Source organism: Garra rufa, chromosome 18 (genome assembly GCF_049309525.1).
Source record: "Garra rufa chromosome 18, GarRuf1.0, whole genome shotgun sequence".
Lineage (NCBI taxonomy): Eukaryota > Metazoa > Chordata > Actinopteri > Cypriniformes > Cyprinidae > Garra > Garra rufa.
Window position 1 is genome coordinate 26580385 of NC_133378.1, and position 25653 is coordinate 26606037.

The 25653-nt window shown below is 35.3% G+C and overlaps 1 protein-coding gene across 1 annotated transcript; it reads left to right on the forward strand.

Moving 5' to 3' along the window:
* Nucleotides 1-1264: 1264 nt before the first annotated feature.
* lmbr1l (limb development membrane protein 1-like) lies at nucleotides 1265-25653 on the forward strand. Its single transcript, XM_073823317.1, has 16 exons — nucleotides 1265-1598; nucleotides 9393-9477; nucleotides 11101-11134; nucleotides 14617-14756; nucleotides 16277-16380; nucleotides 16480-16603; nucleotides 16773-16841; nucleotides 17515-17579; nucleotides 18808-18880; nucleotides 19052-19135; nucleotides 19217-19293; nucleotides 19385-19462; nucleotides 19623-19787; nucleotides 19893-19959; nucleotides 20325-20486; nucleotides 22122-25653. Exons 1-16 carry the CDS (start codon nucleotides 1536-1538, stop codon nucleotides 22205-22207), a joined length of 1476 nt encoding a protein of 491 aa, XP_073679418.1. The 5' UTR covers nucleotides 1265-1535; the 3' UTR covers nucleotides 22208-25653.

A 25653-nucleotide genomic window follows, 5' to 3' on the forward strand; every position in this document is an offset into this window, starting at 1 on the left:
ATCACAATTTATTGCTTGTTTTAATAAGTTACAAAGAAATGCATGCAGTTGCATATGAAAAGAGCAATAAAATATTGATTTACACTACCAGTCAAAAGTATTTGAACAGTAAGATTTTTTATGTTTTTCGAAGAAGTCTCTCCTGTTCACCAAGCCTGCATTTATTTGATCCAAAGTACAGCAAAAGCAGTAACATTTTGAAATATTTTGTACTATTTAAAAATAACTGTTTTCTATTTGAATATGTGATTTCAAAGCTAAATTTTTAGCATCATTACTCATTCTAATATTCTGATTTGCTGCTCGAATAAACAATCATTATTATTTTTATTATGTTGAAAACAGCTGAGTAGAATTTACATTATAAATGTTTTTGTATCATTCCTTTTGACCAATTTAAAGCATCCTTGTTAAATAAAAGTATTAATTTCTATAATTTCTTTCCAAAAAAATAAAAAATTATACTGCCTTCAAACCTTTAAATGGGATGTATAATGTTACAAAAGCTTTTTATTTCAGATAAATGCTGATCTTTGGATCTTTCTATTCTTTAAAGAATCCTGAAAAAATTTACTCAGCTGTTTTAAATGATGATAATAATAATAAATGTTTCTTGAACAGCCAATCAGTATATTAGAATGATTTCTGAAGGATCATGTGACACTGAAGACTGGAGTAAGGATGCTGAAAATTTTGCTTAGATCACAGGACAAAAAATACATTTTAAAATATATTCAATTAGAAAGCAGTTATATTAAGTAGTAAAACTATTACACAATATTACTGTTTTTTGTTGTATTTTGGATCAGATAAATGCAGGCTTGGTGAGCAGAAGATACTTCTTTAAAAAAACATTACAAATATTACTGTTCAAAAACTTTTGGTAGTGTAGATCAGCTCTAAGAACAATATGAAAGAATAAATAATAGTTCACTCAATTTTAATTAGTTAGAGTCTATAGTGCATAAATTTTGTATAAAATGCAAACAAGAAACATAAGTGTAATTAGATAATCTTTCTTTTCCCCCCAAAAAGCTAGATTTTATATATATGACATACAGTATATCTAATATATGAAGACAGTCTTTTAATTACTTTTATATATTTATCATTTATAATTTATTAGGGTCTGCAATTGTTTACTATTGTATATGTTTTATTACACAAGTCTTAACCCCGCCTTTTCCTCCTCCCACAGTCCAGGTCCAGCCCGTCCAGTAGATGGAGTTTGTGAGCGTCTGAATGATTCATTTGAGGAGCATCTGTGAGCACGTTGACTCGGGAGAGTTTAATGGTGTTTATAATTTCCTTGTTAGCAGGTGAATAATCATTTAAAAAGAATTCATCCACCCACCAAAGAAAATAGGACTAGTTGGTTGACCTAGTGACGCTAGAGCAACCGCGATGCGTTTGGAGGTGGAAAGCGTTCGTTCGCTTTAACTCGGAACAAGTTTCCACGTAGGCTATTATCTTCTCGGAGACTGAAATGTTTTACAACTTATAACCGGGAACACGCCAAGACATGGTTTCAAAGCATGGAAACAGAAGACGTGACGGTTAGAGAGCAACTCTTCCACAACCGAGTCCGAGAAAACATTGTGAGTTTTTCTGTGTTTGCTTCTTTTGTTTACATAGTATTATGAAGCACCGTTTGCAGTGTTACCTATTTAAATGCGTCCTTGAGTTTGTCCAAATGGAATTCAATAACATTTGATTGATTAGGTGATTGTTTGAAGTTATCTTGTGCACAAGGACTTTATGTTCTCATAAAATCCTGATTCCACTGTGAGTGTTTGAGTTGTCCTTGCTTAATATTTACAAAACATTGTATTATAAAGTATTGTGTACACAAAGAGACCCTGAGGCATCTATTTACTTGGCCTATTACATGGTGATGCACAGCTGCACGTTGTAAAATGTAGCACTTTGCAATGGCAAAGGATGAGACCGCTCAGCTTTTTGTGATCCAGAGCTTATTTTGGAAAACAGATGAGCCTTTGGCATCATCGTGGATGGAAATGTCTGTCAACACCTAGTGAATTACAACTATAACTGAACTTCAGACTTCAAGAACCTTACAGCGAGACACTTGGAGTTAACCTTTACTCCTTCACAATGCATCTCACTCAGCATTTTAGAGCATTAGATCCATTGCTTATTTTTACATCACTAATCTGGCAGATTATGTAATTCACCAACTATAATAAAAAAGATGACCTCCTAAAACTATAGATTAAATGACAATCTAATACGTCACTTCAATTCTAGTCCTAATCTGGTTGAAGCAGTCATATACGCTTAAAAATAAAGGTGCTTCAAGATGCCATAGAAGAACCTATTTGTCTAAATGGTTCCATACCATTAACATCTGAAGAACCTTTCTGTTTCGAAAGTAGGATTTTTATATTATAAAAAGGTAAGAAAGAAATGGTTCTTCAAAAAAACCTTTGACTGAATGGTTCTTTGTGGAATCAAAAATGGTTCTTCTATGGCATCGCTTGAGGAACCCTTTAAAGCACCTTTATTTTTAAGAGTGTAGGCACTGTAGATGCAAACAAAAGCTCTATTTTCAGATATTTTAAGTGCATATACTCTTACTGTTCTGTTTTTGTCTGGGATGCAGACCTGTAATCCTCCTAGAAAATGTGAATTGCACAGATGGGTCACACTAGATAATGTAAACCAGACCTATTGTACTGCCCCAGGCCGTGGGCACCACAGATCTCATGCTGTCATGGTTATTGATCCCCGTCACTGATGCTTATCTGGGATTTATAATTTAAATCAGTGGTTTTCAACTGGTGGGCTGACCTAAAAATGTGTCACCCGACTGTAAGTATAGGGAAAAACAAAGTGTAAAATTGTGAATAATAAAATGCACAACCATCTTAGGGTAACAAAATGTCAATTCAGCTTTTAAAAAGGGTGGAGAAGATGCTTAACATATCTTTTGTTGTTGACGTACAAAAGGTGCGTACAGTGCATACAATGTGCGTAAAGTTGGGCTGGCTCAGATTCAGCTGTCATTCAGTAAAATGACTAATACTAATTACAAAATATTAGGCTTGGTGATTCTTCACTGCGATATGCTAATTAATCACACGTGCTGCCATTTATATATTTAGTAGTCATTGTTCATATTCATTAATTTTCTATATTGTATGGTTTATTGTAAAAATAATATAATGCTTTTATAATGACTTTTGTATTTATATAAAAAACAGTTTTGTTTGTCTTGTGTAAGAGCTGGATATTGAAGAGAAACAGTTTAAGGAACCACTGATTTAAATATTTTTTAAAGTGGTAAGCCTTTTGAATAAAAAAAAAAAAGAAGTTTCTTATGCTCATCAAACCTCTATTTATTTGATTGAAAATGCAGCAAATTAAACGGTAATATTGGAAAATATACTTACAATTTAAAATGGCTGTTTAAATAACTGTAATGATTTGAAATGTAATTTATACCTGTGATGGCAAGTCTCCATAAACAGTTTTTACGAAGGCTGTCACTAATGATTATTTTGGTAATCAAATAATTGGTCGATTATTCTGACAATTCATTGATTAATCAGATAATTATAATTTTTTTCTTTAGTAATCAAAATAGACCTTATTAAACAATTGTTTTTCAAATTACTTAAAATGCATATATAATAACAATGAGGAAATAATAGTTCAGTTGTAGTAAGTATCAAAAGCAAGTAATGGCTTTATTGAACAAAACTGTGAAAATACATACACCCAGTAAAATGTAAGTCTGAGCTGTTTCAACTGAAAGAAACTTGGTCTGACTGATCTTAAAGTATATCAGTGCCTTTGTTTTGTCTCAAGATGGACACCAGTAATGTTTTTTACGACGGCAAGTTTATAAAAATTACTTCAATGTCTTAATTGAACTATGGCCTTAATCCTGGCTTAGTCGTGTCTGTGAAACTAGGTCATAATGTTTTATAAACGATAGCGCTAACGTATATTATCCATTATACCAAATGGAAGGCGCCAGTATTTGGCCATTTTGTTTGCGACAGAAATGCTACAGCAACTGTAATTTCTTGAATATGTGGCCATCATCATATAAATTTATTTAACTGAATCGGAGCGTTTGTGAATTCACAATAGCATTGGGCTTTATTATGATTTTTAAATGGGTTTAATATATCATGCAACCTTGGTCCAAACTTGGTCTAATAAATGGTCCATGCAATGCGCCACTTCCAAAAGGATTTTTTTTATAAAATCGAGTACTTGGATTACCTCCTAAATTAAATACATTTTGTTTGAATACACAGCTGAATTAAATCAAGAACGTACACTGATGTCAGATAAAACCCTTTTTGTAAATGCATACTTGGGTGGAACTCAAAACTATTGAATTTCCACTTGTAAACCAAACACAATTTATGACAATGTGACAGTTTTGTTCTTGGTTGATCTTCAGGAGGGGCAGTCTGTTAAAAGGAGTAGCAGATTTGGCACAGCTCCTACTCTGTAGATGTGCAAGGAATGAATTGTGTGTGTGTGTAATAGACTTTATTAAGGTGCATATCTGAACATGTTACTTGGCCTTCAACAATAGTGGGTTTTGTACTCATGCCTGCAGATGTGTAATAGTGTTTACTAAAAAGGATCTTCTTTATGATTGGATACATTATTTGTTTCTCATGAAAACCTACTTGAGGTTTTTTCTTTTTTTTGTATTTGATATTTCGCAATGTTCTTTCATAATCCTATCTAGTACCTCTGATCAAATCACGTTGTTAGTATTTTTGTCATACGTCTGTCCTTTTGCTAATCTGTCCTACACCTCAAGTGTTGTTTTCTCATTGTGTCAATTCACAGTTGCTCTATCTGACTGTTTTGCTAAATAGGCTGTTTCACTTGAGTAAATAACTTGGGCTTGGTTCCAGGTCCTATTGTGCAGTGAGAATTACCCAGAGCAGATGAATAAACCTTTAAGATTCAGAACATTTGAGCTCAGCTGTTTAACCAGTCCTGCCAAATTGGTCAGCAAATGCACTATAGATGACCTGGTTGCCTGTTCACACTAAAACTACACTCGCATTATACAGTCATTCATAACATTGATCCATATTGATGAAGAGGTTTGAAAACCTGCCAACCATTGCCCAAATAGAAATTTTTGTTTATTAACCTACAGGGACTGGTAAATATTGTCTTTGTCCACCCCTTTTGGCTGTTTGAAGAATTTAAAGGGATACTGCGCAAACAATGACATTTCTGTCGTCACATGTTCTGTCGAGTGTCATTCCACACCTTTATGACGTTTCTTTCTTATGTGGAATTTCAGTGGAACACAAAAGAAGATACTTTCAGTCTGAGTCAGTTGAGTCCCTGTTTTGGACCCCATTGACTTTCATTTTATAGAGGTATTTTTCACAATTTCTTTGACTGCAAATACAATAAGACCGGAGATGTATTCTCACGTTGTATTCAACTCTTTTGTTGCGCAATCTTTTGTTTCGTTTTAACATAATTGCCAGTTTTAACTTGGTGGTTGAGTATGTTATGTTTTACTCAAATGAAAACACTCTTCAAATGCTGAGCAAACAAATCTGTGTGAACACCTTTTAGAGGTTCACTCATGGTATCCCACAGATCTATTGTTTTCACTGCTGTTTGCACTTTGAAGACAAAATCCCAGTTTCCTGTCCCATCCCCTCCCTTATCCCTCTTCCTCCCACTTTCATTCTTCCTCTCTTTTATTGGACATATGGTGCTTCAGAATAGTTTTTCCCCTTCAGTTCACTCAATATAACTCATACAGTACACCTATAAGGTGTATTCACTACATAATCATGTCTTTTTTCACTTTTTAGAAGTGTTGTTTCTAGATGCAAATCTTGTATCTGAAATCAGGATAAAGGTTAATCGTGGAATTTGACGGTTATTGTCATGCTGACAGATCTCACTGTGGCTCTCTCAGGATGAGAAGAGTCAAACATTGCCCCTCCTCCAAAAAGAGATGGCAAAATAGAGAATAGCAGTCTAATGTCAGCATGTTACAGGAAATGTGTTGATTTTGGGGTTATTTTAAAGAGAAATGAGACATTGAAATAAATTAATGCTCATTGTGAAACAAAGTTCGTCATATGTCTTCAGCCATTTTGTCAACTCTTTTGCACATGCTTCATTAATTCATAAAATGTTACTTTTTATGTTTTACTCTTTCACTTCTGGTTAAATGCTGAGCTGTTGCAGAACTACAATTGTGTTTGGCTCTTCTGATTTAGGAATTTCATTATTTTTAATACATTAGTTTTTTCATTTTAGAGTGCTTTGACAAAAGGGTATACATTTGTGCGATGTCAATAATGATCATACTTTTTAGTCATAGTAATAATAATAATAATTAATTATTAGTACTTTATTACAAAAAATGCTTGTTTAAAGCATGGACAAACCCAGCGACTGGGTTGTTGAGTTAAATCTTTAACCCAACCTTCTGGGTAGTTTTATTGAACAACTATTGTTTAAAATTATTTTATGGCTGGCTTAATATAACCCCAAATTAAAAATTATAATTATAAATTAAAAATCTGACACATAATTACTTCAGGCATCAGCAATAATCAGAAGGTGAACTTTTATTAATAAGCAATTAAAAATCTTTTTTTATTATTTAAATATTATTTATTCAACTTATTAAATGTTCATTTATTGAACATATTAACAAATGTTTATTTTGGGTTCATTTTAAGCAAGAAATATACTGGTTTTTGAGCAATGGTTGAGTTAAATAAAACTACCCAGAGAGCAAGGTTAAGCATTTAACCCAACCGCTGGGTTTGTCCATATGTGACCCTGGACCACAAAACCAGTCATAAGTGTAAATTTGTCGAAATTGAGATTCTTACGTCATCTGAAAGCTGAGTAAATAAGCTTTCCATTGATATATTGTCCTTAAAATAGGACCATGTTTGTCTGAGATACAACTATTTGAAAACCTGGAATCTGAGGGTGCAAAAAAAATCTAAATATTGAGAAAATCGCCTTAATTGTCCAAATGAAGTTCGTAGCAATGCATATTACTAATCAAAAATCAAGTTTTTAGATATTTATGGTAGAAAATGTACAAAATATCTTCATGGAACATGGTCTTTACTTAATATGCTAATGATTTTTGGCATAAAAGAAAAATTGATCATTTTGACCCATGCAATGTATTTTTGGCTATTGCTACAAATATACCCGTGCTACTTAAGACTGGTTTTGTGGTCCAGGGTCACATATTTCACACAGCACTGTTTTTTTTAAGGGTTCAAGTGTGCAGTGCTAAAACCCTATTGTAATTGGTAGAGTAGCCAAGGATCAGCAATCTCCACGTAAATCTGATCGGGCAGACCAAACCGTAAGTTGTAGAGACTTGAAACTTGGAGGGATGGTAGTACTCCCACTGTCTACAACGTCACCAAGGCTCGCCCCAATCGGCCTGACGGGGGTGCTACAGTGATCAAAAGTACAAAATCGCCTATAAGGCTGTTTGTCGCAGGCCCAATTTTCAGATATTTTGCTTTTACCAAAAATATATATTTATTTTTGTGAACTAGTCCTAGGTTTTTCGTGTAGTTTGAACCAAACCAGTGCAAGAAGATTCTCTGGAGAGTGAATATCAGTAATTATCAAAAAAAAAAATAAAAATTAACTTTCGACTCTCCATTGCAAAGCGATGCAAAAACGTTCGGAAGGGCCAGGCGCCGCCTTTACTAAAATGCCTTTAACTTTCGAATGGAATTAGATCTCTTTGCCAAACTCACAACGCGTAAGACCTGAATTCGAGGTCACATGAAAAAGTCACAGAGCTTCAATCAAACCAGTAGTTAAATGCTTGGGAAGATGTGAAAAACCTACTTTTGCAAACTAGTCCTGGAAAAAAAACACTGCAGTACAATACTCTGGACTCTCTAGGTCAGTATTTATCAAAAAAAAGTTGAGATTTACCTTTTGGCAAGCTATAACAGCGTCATTTAGAAAAGGGCCTGTTCAAATATACCCGAAAGCCTATAAAGCCAAAAAAACCCTCTAAACTTCACAAAACCTGGTGAGCACCTGTGACAGGTGATTCTAAACAAGCATCCAAAGTTTTAGGGAGACCACGCAGTATAACAGTCAAAATTGTAAAAAAAAAAAACTATGACCAAACTATAACCAAAAATGCTGTTGATTTAGGTGGTTACAGGTTTGTTAAAAAAATATGTGATGTCTTTTTCATATGTGCTTAAATGCCTTAATCGCTGCTTGCAGCTATTTTAACCCAGTGTGTTATTTTTATTATGCAAATAATAGCAATAATGTATTCATGTTTAGCAGTATTAACATTTTGAATATGACCAACTGTTTAGTTATTGTGATAAATCCCTAGGCTAAATGTACTGTAAATGTCTTATTTGCCTGTAAATCTTTTCAGTATCTAATCTATTACCTAATCTCAGTTGTAACTGGTTTAACTCTTCATTTGCATTTGAGCTGTAAGCTTCATCCTCCATCTGGTGCTGATACCTTCATTCTCAAGTCTGCATTGTGGGTGTTCATTCATTTGGAATTTAGATGTAAGAGTCAGTCTAAGAAAAGGGACAGATGGCTTTAAAAAGGACACTGTACTTACTGATTCACACTTGCTGATTCACTTTCAGCTTTTTTTTTTAAATATATATTCTGAGACTAAATGCATTTTCTCCCATTATCTTTTATCAATAATATGAAATGTAATTTTACAATATCTTTGACCGCTCCCGTCCCATTCCATCACCAGTCTGTGTGTTATCAATGAGAACCAAATGTCCTTGATTAGAAGCTCTTATGTCACAGAGCTGTAAAGGCAATCTGGTTCGGCACAGCAGCGTGTATCAGTGATAATAGGGCTGTGTTGGAGTGTGTTTCATGACCTCTGCTCGGTTACAGGGTCTCTGTCTAACGTGTCCTTGTTAACTTAAATTGGCAACACATCTAAGCAGCGTGTTTGCACAGCACGTCTTGTCGCTGCCTGTTGATGGTTGTTGCTCATATTAACTGCGTGACTCATACTGCAGATGCCTGCAAAAATGTATGTCATCTCTGATGTTCTGCAAATTGGCATTTACACCCAATCTTCCAAGAAAGATTGTGATTTTTCGTTCGTGGAACATAAGATGAAAAGTTTTAAAATATGTTCACACTTCTCTCTTCCATGTAATAAAATTGGGTGGAGACCAAGTGTAGGAATGCAAAAACTTTCTAAAATAGATTCATGCACTGTATTTCAAGTCTTCTGAAGTCACACAATAGCTTTATGCAAGACAGAAACCCTTAAATATTTATATACAAGAAGAAAATACAAAATGCATATTAAAATGTTTTCAAATTACACTGATGTTCTTCTATTTTCTCTGTTTTAGATTTGCGTGCTGCTTTTCATTTGCCTGTACATCCTGTCGCACTTCATTCTCACTCACTTCAAGAAGAATGCGGAGTTTGTCGCTGGTAAGTTTAACGTGACCCCCCGGACCCTCCGCAGTTGTTTGACTTCATGCAGTCCAGTCCTTCAAAGCAGACCTGTGATTTGCTACAGCTGCTCTACATTTGTTGGTCAGCACAACCTGACACTGTCATGCACATGCACTTTCTAAAAATGTTTTGCTTGGTAACTAGTCATGCTCAGATAGTCAAGTATTCTGTGTTATTTGTTGAATATCTGAAATCGTCTTCAGAATAGAAGAGTCAATGTTTCTGATTGCTGTCGTAAGCACTTATGTAACATTGAGGGAGGGCAGCAGTGGGGATGAGGAATGTTCCCGTGAGATAAACATAGGCCCCCTGCCCAGTCACTGCCTGAGGTTTCATAAGAGAGCACTACCTCATGTTTTGGTATACACCCCATAATTGAACTCTCTGCTCTTTCCCGGTTCTGCTATACCTACTTTCAGTGGAAAATCTGAGGGAGGTTTTTTCTAGAGTCTGACTTGTGCAAAACACATCAAGCTTGTTTAGACTGTTGAAAGATTTTTAGGAACCGTTCACATAGGATGCATTCTTGTGATCCAAAAAAGCTAGGTAAAGCAGAACAGAATGTTTTTAATGATGATTTAGAATGATTTTAGTTTGTTAGTTGAATTGACTTAATTATTGGCTTTTTACTTTTGCTTCGTACTTTTGTTCAAAAACTGAGTTGAACAGAACACAGTGAAACAGTCTTGAATGGTTTTATTATTATAACAGTTTTCTTGTTCTTGTTTTTTATTTGTTTTTTTGCCTTTTTTTATTATTATATAGGTCAGTGGAGAGCTGATAGGAAAGCTCTGGGACATCACTTTAGACTTAAACCTGGGTCCCCATGAGCACAGCTGTTCCTGTGTCATCGCAACATTTAAATACGTCCATCTAGCGCATGCTTACATTATCACAAATTAAAAAATAGTGCAGAGGAATGTAAGAACATCTTGGTAGATGCATTTAAAGAACATTGTGTACTGAACTGCAAGCCAAGCCATTACCATTGTCATGCATATTCTAATTTAGAAACACAAACCAAATCACTTTTAACAAGAGATTTTTGACTATAATGATCTAAAACTCAGAGTGGATTTTATAGTCTGAATGTGCACCGATCTTGGAGGGCTAAAGCTGTTTTCTTCAGTTGCATATAAGAATATGTGCAGAAAACCTGTTTTGCATTAGGTTTGGAGCACTCCCAGGAAATGTCACACAGATCTACCCTGGAGCTCTGTCACACTGGGCATGTTTTGCTCTTCTCTCATGTGAATGTGTGAGGTTTATTTTTTTTCATTCGCTCTGCGTCATGTTCTCAATCCATCCGTGTTAATAAGACAAACTCCTCTTAAAACAGAATTCCTGCTTTCCTGCACATGCAAAACTGAAAGATCTAACAATGAAGGCTTCCCAAGATTTTTTAATATAATATATATTTTTCAAATAAGGGTTTAAAAGTGTTCTGTTTTCTTCATGATGAATCTGGGTCATTGTGGGGAGCTTGTTGTTTTGTTCAATTTAGTTTCAAGGCTGAACTGTGAGTCTAGACATCAATATGTCTGCAGTGGGGTAGTGTTTTGGTGACAAACTCATTTCCTTTTCCTTTTGTGCCCACAGATGACATTGAGGATGCCACTGTCAACAAAATTGCGTAGGTTCCTTTTTTTCCTTAATATCTTAATGTAGGCCGCATGAGTATTAGGTTTTGCTCATTAAAGGGTTAGTTCTCACAAAAATGCTCTGTCATTAATTACTCACCCTCATGTCCTTCCAAAACCGTAAGACCTTCGTTCATCTTCAGAACACACAAATTAAGATATTTTTGATGAAATCAAAAAGCTTTTTGACCCTGCATAGACAACAACGCAACTGACACGTTCAAGGCGAGTCTTCGACGCGCGTTTACAAGAGTACTTCACTTATAATCACAGAAACCACTGATGTCACATGGACTATTTTAATGATTTCCTTACTTCCTTTCTGGGCCTTGAATGTGTCAGTTGCATTGCTGTCTACAAAGGGTCAGAAAGCTATCAGATTTAATCAAAATATCTTAGAGTGAACTCACACTAGGCAGTTTGAACCGTGCCCGAGTGCGTTTGACCACCAAAGCGCGGTTCGTTTGACTAGTGTGAGTGCTCCGAACCGTGCCCGGGCCCACTTGGAAGAGGTTGATGACTTCAGCTGGTAATTGAAAACCTCCTCAGATGAGCAGCACGATTGCGTGAAAATTATCCACAAAGTAAACTATTTCGCGTTCAGCGCGAGCGTTGCTCTTCCTGTTTATCCTGAAACTATCGCAACATAATGACGTAAGCGTAATTGAGTAAGCTATCCCTTTAATAGTCAAATATCTATTTAGGCAAGCAAGCTCAAATTCAGTCTTACTTCATTCTAGCATTTAACATCCCACTTTAGCCATCCAATAAATTCCAAATGCATAAAATCAGCTTCCACCCTACTTAGTTAAATATCTTGTTTCACTCAGAAATATGTCACGTTATGGCAGAAAAATGGTACATTTCACAGCAATTTACACAGATTTTAAGGCTGCTAAGGACACCCGAATGGTTACTAGGGATGCAACGATACCTTTTTTTCAAAACCGATCCGATCCGATACCAAAAATTCTGAGTATCGGCCGATACCGATACCAGGCTGATATCAGTGGGGGTATTTTACCTTCAAAAATAAAGAATGCATACAATTCACTTTGTCATTAAGATTTATTTTTTTTTAGGTAAAGAAAGAAATACCAAATCTGCTTGCACATTGTTGGATAAAAGGGGGGGGGGGTACATGCATGAGTGCAATCAAATTCATATTAAGATTAATGTTTTAAAATAACATTTTGACAACAGAAATGTTACAGATATAAATAACTGAACAGATTTGCCAGCAGATGGCGGCAAGACACTGATTTAATTACTGAATCATTTCATTCATTTGATTCGTTTGAACGGATGGTTCATTCAGGAATAAAGCAAGTGACTCTCTGTTTGAATGGGAAATTGAATCATTTCACTAGATTCGTTTAAAAACGCATGTTCATTCATAAACGAAACACCGCTGTGTTTGAATGGAGATGCGCAGCGGCTCAGTTATGACTTGTTTCAGATTATTTTTGACGACGAAATAGAGCAAAATCAGGCAATATAGTGTTACAGTCAGACAATGCAAGTGATTTAATAATAACTTCTTATTTATTTAACTGCTGTATTACACAATCGCGAAGTCCTTGTGTTCTTTTGCGTGATGCTTTTGAAGATGCTTGATTAAATTTGTGGTGTTGTAATTCGAAACACTACTTCCACCTCTTGAAACTTTGACATTGCAAATATTACAATTTGCAGTGCTACTGTATCAAGAGTAAAATATTTCCAAATCAGGGACATGTTTACCGCACTGAGGTAGACTTTGCATGTAAAAGTTCCCTCTGAACTCACCTCTCACATTCACGTCACATGTGGTTGTGTAAGCAGCGCAACGTATTTTAAATGTATTTTATTTTTAAGGCAATGTTTTAAAATAATTGTGTTCTTGTATGAATTATTATAGTTTTTACACTAGTATTTCTTGCTATTTATTTAATCAAACTCTGGTAACGGTATCGAATTTGGATCGGTCACGCATCACCGATATCCGATCCATTCAAAAAGCTTGGATCGGCATCGATACCGATCCAGAGTATCGGATCGATGCAACCCTAATGGTTACTATTTTGCTTTTTATTAGTTTGCCCTGAATGGTTATATGTGGACTAGGGATGCTCATTTCGGTTAATTTTCCTGACCGACAACCGCTGCTCGTTATCCGATCATTAACCGTTAACTGATAAAATTAGAATAATGAATTCGTTTAAAATAAAAATAGAATGCATGAGTATCTGTGATGATACATAAAAATACAAGCAAATGTTTTATTTTAACGTGCAAACAGCAGCATACAGAGCAACAACAAAAACTGCATTCATATACTCAAATTATCACGCATCAGCAGCGCTTCTGAGAACAGAGAAAATCAGAATGAAAAAAAAAAAAAGAATAATATAAATAGGCCTACACTAAATATGTATAAGTTAAATAACTACCTAATTAAGATGACAGAACTAAAACACACTGAATCCTTCTATGCGCTTCGAAGAAAGGTACCGGTCTTGTTTTTCTCGTCGGACATAAAAACATATAGCGGACCAGCTTATACCTCAGTTTTTAACATGTGGACATGCTGTACGGATAGACTGGAACGCTGTCTGTTAACGCTTAGATCCGTGATTAAAAACACTTCACAAAAATCCTTTCAATTTGCGGTTCGGGTCTTTTCATCCACTGTGGAGACACGTGTTTTCACAGTGTTCAATAGCCAATCACAGACATTTCTGTTGATCACATTATCGCAATGGCCAATCAGAGGCGGCTATATTACGATCCTCTCACCACTCAAAGTGCCGGTTTCAATTCTGCTGAATTCTATACCTCCACGAACTCTCTCATTAAAACAAAGAAAGTGTAGACATGATGTAAATAAGAGATCCATTTACAGAGTAAAGGTTATTTTATTACTTTTTATTAACTTTGTGAGATTGCGATTAACTACAGTAATGTATGAGTGAGAGCTTTCCAGTGATTGTAAGGGGAGCGCGCTCTTTTTAGACTATAATTAATTCAGAATTTGAATACATTTATTCATGGATTCACTCTTTGATAACCCAATATCGCCATTGCCATCGTGTTGCATAGGCTACTTACATGAGTTACACAAACTAAGAGAAGGTAAAGCAGGTAATATGTCTGAACAGCCGCACTGCACGTGTCCACACGCCTGCGAGTAAACATTTTTTCTTTCACCATGCAGCAAACGTAAAAAATAATATATATATATGTATATATATATATATATATATATATATATTTTTTTTTTTAACCGTTTAACTGATAGTAATAATCGGTTAAAATTCTTACTGACGGTTAACGGTTAAACGGTCAATATGAGCATCCCTAATGTGGACAGTTTGCCCTTTGATCTCCAGCGTGGCGGTTAACAGCCGCCTCCCTTTACAGCTGGCACTCTGTCAAAGTAGAGGACTGCAAAACACGTCCTCACCTTACTAGAAATGTTTTTCTCACTCTGCAGGCTCTGGCTGTGTACATTCACACTCTCGGTGGCCGTATGTGCGGTGCTGCTCTTGCCCATCTCCATCCTGTCCAATGAAGTTCTGCTTACATTCCCACACAGTTACTACATGCAGTGGCTCAATGGCTCACTCATCCGTGGTAAGCGCGCACACACACACACACACACACACACACACACACACACACACACACACACACTGGTTTACATGTTTTATGGGGACATTCCATAGGCGTAATGGTTTTTATACTGTACAAACCGTATTTTCTATCGCCCTAACCCTACCCTACACCTAAACCTAGCCCTCACAGGAGATTGTGCAAACTTTTACTTCCTCAAAAAAACTCATTGTGCATGATTTATAAGCCTGTTTCCTCATGGGGACCTGAGAAATCTCCCCACAAGGTCAAAATTTACTGGTATTCCTATCCTTGTGGGGACATTTGGTCCCCACAACGTGATGAATACCAGGTACACACACACACACACACACACAGTGAATAACTAATAGATTTGCTTTAAGTTTCACATGTGGATGATATGACTATAACACTGTTTTTTTTTTATTGTTGAAGAAAATCAATACAGTTATCATTCTAATACAGTTCTTACAACTTTTTAAATAGTTTTTTTGTTGTTGTTGTCCAATATGAATTGAAATGTTATTGTTTTTATTTCCACAAGATCTTAGTGTTTGAACACACAAGTTTAACGGCTCTGTATTGTGTTATCACGTGTTGGGAATGGTGGCAAGTCTGCCAAGAGCCTAATATGTTCTGGCAGTAAATCTAAGGCAACTATTTAGTTTAAAATCCAGATTTTTATTTGCACTTTGATATTAAGTTTATAGACATCTTGTGAAATGCCTTTTCCAGTGTTTTGCAGTGCAAGTGTAACACCAGATCTCAAAAGCTGCAAGGATTGTACGTGATCACAATAGAATTAGCCAAGAAATCTCAGACCAACTGAGAAATAAACTGAACAAAAGCTTACTTTAGAAAAAGACCTAGTGAGTTGAAGTTAGTGTGCCACTTGGTTGCCCCCTAGTGGTGTGTAAGTTTAATGTGTTCTTTGTATTCCACCTGTTTGGGGATGGTATGGATATATTTTTTTAATGTTTTTATGTATTTATTTGATCAAGAATACAGTAAAAAAAAAACAATGTGAGATGATATTACAATTTAAAGTGACTGTTTTATATTTTAAAATGTATTTTATTCCTATGATGGTAGAGCTGAACTTCAGCAGTCATTATTTGTCTTCGGTGATGCATGATCATTTAGAAATGATTCTAATATGCTTATTTGGTGCTCAAGAAATTTTTCTTGTTATTATCAATATTGAAAACATTTTTGTGAAAGGTGTGATTACTTTTTTTTCAGTATTCCTAGAAAAAAAACCTTAAAAGAACAACATTTATTGGACATAGAATTCTTTGAAATCTGTCATTTTGCAAAGATTAATGTCACTTTTGGTCAATTAAATGCATCCTCACAGAATAAAAGTATTTAAAATCATACTAACCTCAACTTTGGAACAGTAGGGTAGCAACAAATGTACATTGGTGTATTATGTTGGTTGTGGGTTTTTGCTTTTTAATATGACATGATTGTGATATCATTTTTTATTTACTCACTCATTCTTTATCTGTCTGTTTCAGGCTTGTGGAACCTAGTCTTCTTATTCTCAAACCTTTCATTGGTCTTCCTCATGCCATTTGCTTATTTCTTCACTGAATCAGAAGGATTTGCTGGGTCCAAAAAGGTAAAAATGTCATTAGTGTAATGGTAAAAGCAAATCCAGAACACTTGAACTCAGTTCTGTGTCTGATGTCCTTTTAATGGTTGTGTTTTCCTCTGAAAGGGCGTTATGGCACGGGTCTATGAGACTGCTGTGGTGCTGCTGCTCCTCAGTCTGCTGGTTCTGGGCATTGTTTGGGTGGCATCAGCCATACTCCATCACAATAGCGCACGTGAGAGTCTTTATGGTGAGGCTGTGTAACATTAGAGACTATATTCAATCTCTTTGATTGTCTTCAATTGGATAAAACACAGTTTATAATGCCAGCTAGACTCCCAAGTTTCCTCTTAACTGTGTAAGTGCAAGATAAAGAAATAGTCTTATTAACAGCCTGCTGTTTTCCTTGTGCTTTTCAGACCTGTGGGAATATTACCTGCCACATCTCTATTCTGGAATCTCACTCTTTGGAGTTCTGCTGCTTTTGTGTAAGTGTGCCTGAGTGTACAGTACAGACCAAAAGTTTGGACACACCTTCTCATTCAGGTGTGTCCAAACTTTTGGTCTGTACTGTAGATATGAATTCAACTGAAAAAACATGTGGAAAAAATATCTTTCAGGTGGTCAAATAGCAAATAGCAAATAGTGGAGCTCTGCAGCCACCTACTGGTAAAAGTTATTTTTTTTTTTACTTTTAAAACTGGATTTTCCAAAAGATGGGCAAAAATCTTACACTAAACCATGTGAAATTAGCCATGTTATCCCCATGAATTAACGTTAGAAATGTGGGTCTTTTATAAAGTGAATTTTACATAAAAAGCAGTTTTTGTATAAAAACCCATTTAAAAATATTTATTTATTAATTTATATATATTTAAAAAATATCACTAACCCACTGAAAACTGCACAAATGTAGAATAAAAACAGAAAACAGAAACAGAAAAATATACAGTACAGACCAAAAGTTTGGACACACCTTCTCATTCATTTGAATGAGAAGGTGTGTCCAAACTTTTGGTCTGTACTGTTTATATGTTGTTTTGTTTGTTTATTTGATGTTAACTTTTAGTTTGATATGTTATTGCATTGACTTCCTTTAAATGTAGACTTGTTGAATCTTATTTTAATTCTTTTGTTCTTTCTTTTTTTGTCTTGTAACAGTGTGCACACCATTTGGGCTTTCACGTATGTTTAGCGTCATTGGGAGTTTATTGGTCAAACCTCGGGTAGGTGGACAAGATACGTGTTATAATTACTTTTTGATTGTGATATATTTCCATAGGTTTTAGCCGGGGATTGGTAAAATTTCGGTAATGGTCACTTACACTTCCGAAGGCTGAATTTATTTGCTACAAATTAATAGTAAAAATAATGGTTTTCTATTTTTAAATTCCTTTGTTTGTGACTAATACATCTTTTTTTTTAGGATTCTTTGATTAAATAGAAAGTTAAAAGGAACAGCATTTATTTAAAAACATGCCTATACTTTCTTTACTGTCACTTTTAATGTATCCTTGCTGAATAAAAGTGTTAATATCTTTCAAACAAAATCTTTCTTACACCAAATATGTATATACAGTTAAAGTAAAAAAAAAAGTTTACATACACCTTGCAGAATCTGCAAAATGTTATTTTACCATTATTATTATTTTACCAAAATAGAAGGGATCATACAAAATGCATGTTCCTTTTTTATTTAGTACTGACCTGTATAAGATATTTCACAAGACGTTTACTCTGATGCTTCAGAAGCAAACACAATGCTTGAATTTGAAGTTCAGGGTAAATTTAATTTTTGTATCTTCTGAAGGGCAGTACTAAATGAAAAATATGATATTTAGGCAAAATAAGAAAAATGTACACATTCATTTGGTTCAAAAGTTTTCACCCCTGGCTCTTAATGCATTGTGTTTCCTTCTGAAGCATCAGTGAGCGTTTGAACTGTCCCTCAGTTGTTCTCAGTGTGAAAAGATGGACCTTAAAATCATACAGTCATTGTTGGAAAGGGTTCAAATACACAATGCTAAAAAAAAAAAGAATTTGTGGGAGCTGAATGATTTTTCTGAAGAACAGCAGGTAGTGCAACTGTTCAGGACAAACAAGGGACACATGAACAGCTATCACTAAAAACACAGCTGTGGATCATTCAGGTAACAACAGTATTAAGAATCAAGTGTATGAAAACTTTTGAACGGGGTCATTTTAATAAATTCAACTAATAGTTTCTCTTGTGGACTATACGTAAACATCTTTTATGTGAAATATCCTATTTAGGTCAGCACTAAATAAAAAAAAAATAACATGCATTTTGTATGATCACTCTTACTTTGGTAAAATATAACATTTTGCAGATGCTGCAAGGTGTATGTAAACTTTTGACTTCAACTGTATATTGTAAATATTAAAGGAGGAATTGGAAGTATGATGTTCTTATTTAATTATGTTTTTTTTTAGTTGTTGGAGAATTTAGAAGAGACTATGAACTGCACGATGTTTGAAGAGGCCTCTCTGTCCAGGAAGTTGAAAAGTAAGTGTCAGGATGTGAGAAAGACATACTGGCTGCAAAGGAAGTGACCCCACCTTCTAACGATTTCTCTCTCTTTCTCTCATTTTCTTTAATGCCCATTAAAGCTTTACTGACATGTCAAACAAGGATTTTCATTTCCAAAACAACTCTTAAACACAATTTCTCTTTCAGGTAACACCTCCTGTTGGATCAGTGCAAACACAGAGGCCATCAACAACGAGTTTTTAAGTGTGCAGTCCAAACGCATCGCTTTAGGTACAAACATACCTCTCGAAGTGTTGAACACATCAGTTAACTGTCATGAATTGCTCTTCACCATTGTTTCTTCCATTATAGAGTTGCGGAAAAAAGCCTCTCCATGGCAGCGCAACCTGGGATACCCACTGGCCATGCTGCTGCTTTTAGCTTTAACAGTAAGAGTAAACCTTACGGAACACAGAATACTTGCTGTATACTAGCTACAGTTATAATGTTGTGCTGAAATTAAATTTACGTCTTCCTCAGGCTGTGTCTGTGCTGATGGTGTGTTTCCATGTGCTTGAACTACTCTTTGATGAGTCCGCTATGCCTAGAGGGATGGAGGTGAGATGCATTACAACCTATTTATATTTGCCATTTCAGGATTCATAGATGGACCTATTAATGTAATTCATGGAAAAAGATCCCTTTGACATTTTCATAACTTAATTTACTCACCCTCACATGGTACTAAAGCATCAATGGTTGGTTCTCTCTATTGCAGGATCCTCACTTAGGCCTTGCCTCGTTCTCCATGTTGGGTTCTCTGGGAGCTGCAGTGCAGGTGGTCATCATCTTGTATCTCATGGTCTCTTCAGTCGTTGGCTTCTACAGCTCTCCACTGTTCACCGGTCTACTGCCACGTGCACAGGACACAACCCTTACACAGGTACAGAGATCTGTCATAGTCATCATGAAACAGTTGTGAGAATTTATAGTCTGGGAGCTGTGCTCTTTATAGTCTAATTAAATTGTTGTTTGTGTCTCTCCACAGATTATAGGCAACTGCGTTTCTCTTTTAATACTCAGTTCAGCCTTGCCTGTTTTCTCCCGCACTTTGGGTAAGTATTTTAAAATAGCCTTTATTTAATAGGTTTTTAATGTAAAATGTTATTTAATAGCAGCATGGGTTTAAAGTCTGCTGTAGGCCACACTGATTGTTTTATTTAAACTGTGTTAAAAGTAGCTGTACACTGTTGTTGGTGGTTCAAAGTATAATCAAATTGGCAAAAATATTTAAAAATAGATAGTTCAGGGCCACTAGTTGGTCATAATGAATGACCAGTTCAGTGCTGCTTTGTCTGTCCACAAGAGGGCACTAAGTAGCAATATTTCAGCAGTATGTTTCCATTGTGTATTACAGTTGGGAAAATGTTTAACTTTATAAGCTCTTTATATTTCTCTTTTTCCGTGTATTTACATGTAGGAATCACAAGGTTTGATTTGCTTGGAGACTTTGGACGGTATAACTGGCTTGGCAGTTTCCACATCGTTTTTCTGTACAACATGCTTTTTGCTGGACTCACATCCGCCTGCCTCATCAACACAGTCACATGGGCCTTGCAAAGAGAACTCATCCGTGCCTTTGGTTAGTTGCTATTTTTTTTTTTTTTTTTTTTTTTTTGATTCTGAGTAAGAAGGTCAATTCACTTGCTTATTTATTAATTTATTTATTTTATTTGTGTAGCCAGAATAGATAGCATTTGCTTATTTGTTTACTTATTTATTTTAACCAATTGGCAATTCACATTTTATTTTTATTTTTATTTTATTTTATTTTGAAGATCCATGAATAACATTTCACATGCTGATTGATATTTTATTTTCTTTGAGTAGGAAGATCTATGAATAACATTTCCTGATTTGTAAAATTATCAATTTTACCAATTAGCAATTCACATGCTTGCTTTATTTTATTTTATTTTATTTGAGTAGCTAGATACATGAATAGCATTTGCTGATTTGTTTATTTTTCCCAATTTTATTTCACATGCTGAATGATTATTTTATTTTTTAATTTATTTTGAAAGATCTATGAATGAATATCATTTTACATTCTGATTGATTTTCCTTTTTTTGAGTAGAAAGATCCATTAAAAGCAATAAACATGCTTATTTATTTCATTTTATTTTATTATTTTATTTATGTATTATTTAAGTAGAACAGTCCATTTAATAGCAATTCAAATGCTTTATTTATTATTGTTATTTCATTTGATTTTATTTATGTGTAGAAAGATCCATTAATAGCAACTCACTTGCTTTTTGATTTGATTTGATTTGATTTGAGTGAGAAGATACATGAATAGCATTTCACATGCTGATTGATTTTTTTTTTTTTTTTTTTTTTAGTAGGTAGATCCATTAATAGCAATTTACATGCTTTTTTTTAAATTGGTTTATTCTATTTTATTTGAGTAGGAAGAGACATAAATAGCATTTGCTAATTTATTTATTTTGACCAGTTATAATATACTTTTAAATATATATATTTTTTTATATGTTCAATTTAATTTTTATATATGCATGTGTGAATTATGTATTTAAATATATTTATTAAAAAATAACTGTTTTAACACACACAATACACATAATATTTAAAAACCTGTGGATATACTTTTAAACCTCTTTATTTTTGCTATAACATCACAAATGCAGTCCATACACCTTCAACTTGTACTGAACTCAGAACATTCCTTCCGCAACAGTTAATTCGAACGTTTATCTCAAGGAAAACGTGTGAGGAGAAAGATTTGCTCATGTACGCATTGTATCTGGAAAGGACAAGGGGTGTGCTACGCTGCCATTTGCCAGTGTTTGTAGTTAGTCTTTGGGTGAGGTGTTCCTCGCACAGGCCATGTTTCTCTATGGGTAGGTCTCTTTCCTCAGATAGAAAAAGCACAATTCTCTCAGGAAAGTGAGAGGGGACAGAAGGGGAGAAGGGTTCCCTGGGGACCTCAGGGCGTCAAACTCCTTCTGGAGGACACACGCCCATCGCCCTCCGCCCAATACAAACAAAACTACCGAACTCGAACGCACACACTCGCTCACCCAGACCATCTTCAGATAGCATCTCTGCTTATTTACTCCCCCAACTGGCTTTTGTTCTTTGATTGATTGGTTTGCTTTCAACCCAAACATCGCCTGCCAACATTACCTTTTCTGGTTGTTAGATCAAAGTTGCCGCTCTAATATTGTTTACTCTCCTTTTTCCTTTCTCCAGGTCTGCACAGACTGCCTATGACTGTGTCTCGATCAACCATCCCCCTCAAACTACTCCTAGCCAATGGGCTCTCAAAGATTCACTGAAGAGCGATGAGATTTTTGATATATCATTGGCTGTTGAAGGCCCTTTGCCTTCTGGGGCAGGTTCTGGATGCCTGTCTACTGGACCAGAGCTATTTTGTGTCCATTTTAGGTGAACAGTCACCAAAGCTGTTTACAAAGGTTGCCTGAACGATGTATGTCGACGGATGGGACCTCCCAAGTGGGATTTTGCAACTGCAGTTTTATGCGTTGTTTACTTCAGTAATATTTTACTAGCATTTAACAAAGGGATGTCAAATCACTGGATGCCTTGGACAAACGCCGTATGAAAAATGAACAATGGCTACAGAGGGCTTTGACATGCGTCCAGACAGGAGAGCTATTTCAGAGGATGACATCACAGCCATGACCACGTTTCCTTTTCCTGGTGGTGGAATGAGAGTGTTGAGTTCTGTCCTGGTTGGCCCCCCACGCTTTCCACTTGTATATCACTATTTTTAGTGTCATCCAATGAATCCATTCCCTATACTGTGGGTCCTTATTGCACTGGCATAGGAAGTCCAGTCTGACTGGGTTTGTCTGCTTCTAACTGGAGTGAAGAACCTTAAAAAAAGGGATGAAAACGTAACTGGAAATGCCATTCCAGCTTGTAAAATACAGTTTTTGTAGAGTTTAGGTTTTAAATTTGTTTAAAAAAAGACAAGTGATTTCAAGCTTTAGGCCAAGACAACTGTGAATGTTCAGGGATTTTATTCCCATTTTTGTTGCATTTAATATGTGAATCTTTAACGTGCAATATTGTATTATGAAAGCTGACACAATTATGCAAATCTATCTTGACTTGCTTGTGCTGGAGACCAAAAGAAGGCATTTCGCCCATTTAAGAACAGCTACATTGGACAATAACGTCAAAGATTGGTTAGCTCATACGTTTTGGGTTGAACTGTGTAGAGGGACAATCGACGCACATGACCATTTCTTGTTGTTTTTAAGGACACTACGTTGCTGTGATTTCATAAATGTGGACTTTATAATTCAATAATCACTCGTTTTATATGGTGCAGTATTATGGTGTACACATTTGCTGATCAAACTGTTGTTTGTTCTTTTGTATGAGCTATTATTTATGAATTTTGTTCTGTATCAGCATCTTTTTAAAGAAATGTCCTTCAAGCGCTGGCCAGTAGAGGACAGTGTGCCACAAATCCATCCTTCAGGTTTTTCCTCAACTGTATTTTAATAATGTGATACTTGCAGAAAACAGATTTAGTAGCTATTCAAAGATGAATGTAAATCATTGCTTGAAGGGATAGTTCATCGAAAAAATGAAAAATGGTTATGTTGTTTCAAACATGTATGACTTTGTTTCTTTTGCGGAACACTAGTAAGATATTTTTGTATGATGTTTTAGAATGATTGGGGGCTTAAACAACATTGGACCCCGTTGACGACACTATTTATTTTTCGAAATATCATTTTTTGTGTTCATATAGGTTTGTAACAATGTGAGGTGAAGTAAAAGATGACATTTTCATTTTTGGGTAAACTATCCCTTTTTTTCTACTCTCACAAAATTCATTTTTACAGCTCTGAAAAACTGGATTTATGATGACAGACTGTCTGTCCTGCATTACTGGATTGTATATGGATGTCGTCTTTGATTTCATTGTTAGAGAATTCTTACAGGGAACAAAGTAAATACATTGAGCATTACTCATTTTTAAAAAATGTAACTGCATCCTTTAATGCAAGGTTAGCAACTGTGACAAACTATTTCTCAGAACAAAAATAATTTTTTGGGAAAAAGTCAGGATTGCACGTTTTTATCTTACAATTCTGACTTTATTTTTTGCATTTGTGAGTTTATATCTTGCAATTCTGAGGAAAAAAGTCAGAATTGTGAGTTTAAATCTCACAGTTCTGACTTTAAAACTCACAACTGTGAGTATATTTCACAATTCTAAGAAAAAAAAAACAGGATGAATCTCGCAATTCTGACTTTATTTCTTGCAATTGTGAGTTTAAATCATGTAATTCTGAGGAAAAAAGTCAGAATTGTGAGATTAAATCTCGCAATTCTGACGGTAAAACTTGCAATTGTCACAGTTCTGAGAAAAAGTCAGGATTGTGAGTTTTTATCTTACAATTCTGACTTTATTTTTCACATTTGTGAGTTTATATCACGCAATTCTGAGGAAAAAAGTCAGAATTGTGAGTTTAAATCTCGCAATTCTGCCTTTAAAACTCGCAGTTGTTGAGTATATATCACAATTCTAAGAAAAAATCTGAATGAATCTCACAATTCTGACTTTATTTCTTCCAATTATGAGTTTATATCACATAATTCTGAGAAAAAGTCAGGATCGCAAATTTTTATCTTGCAATTTTTAGTTTATTTCTCGCAAAATGTGAGTTTATATCACGCAATTCTGAGGAAAAAAAGTCAGAATTTTAAGTTTAAATCTTGCAGTTCTGACTTTATAACCTGCAATTGCGAGTTTATGTCTCTCAATTCTAAGAAATAAAGTCAGAATTGTGAGAAAAAAACTCAAAATTATGACTTTATTTTTTCGCAATTGTGAGTTTATATCGTGCAATTCTGAGGAAAAAAGTCAGAATGTGAGTTTAAATCTCCCAATTCTGACTTTAAAACCCACAATTGCGAGTATGTGTCACAATTCTGAGAAATAAAGTTATCTCGCAATTATTTATTAATCGCAATTGTGAGTTTATATCACACAGTTCTGAGGGAAAAAGTCAGAATTGTGTCCTGCATTACTGGATCATATATGGATGACTATTGTATTCCATTATTAGAGAATTCTTACAGTGAACAAAGTAAATACTTGGAGCATTACTCATTTTAAAAAAATAAATTGTTGACATTTTATTTGTTTAAAAAAATCCAGCTGCATTCTTCAATGTGAGGTTAGTAACTGTGACAAACCACTTCTCCTTATTCCCTTAGAAATGAGAAGAAGGGAACAATGAATGTGTTAACACCTGTTTTTCCAACCAGCGTGTCATTTGTGGGTCAATTTAAACCCATTTTTGGTTCTGGATCTGCTAAAGACCTTTCCATAGAGGTCAGCATACATTTCTTGCCATCTGAGCATCTGACCACTGCTTTAATGGTGCCGCGGTGGTTATGTTTAGCTCTGGTGTTAGTGTGCTTGTCTGTCCATACATCTTCCCCCCCCCAGCTGTCCCTCCGCCCATAGCTGGCCGGCTTTAATCAGGGTCTTTATTTTGCCCCGGGTCTGTCAGCAGGCCCGTAGAGACGCCGCTGCTGACCCATCCTGTGCTTTCCCCCCTCACGGATGCCCATGGCAGATAAAAGCCCTACATCATCAGGAGAGTGCAAGCCACTTGCTTTCTCGCTTTCACCCCCACCTCTATATCGTCCATCCGTTTTCCTCGTTGAGTGTTCATTTCCTTTTCCTTTTTTCTTTTCTCTTAAAGCAGAAAAATAAATCCCGGCCTCTGAT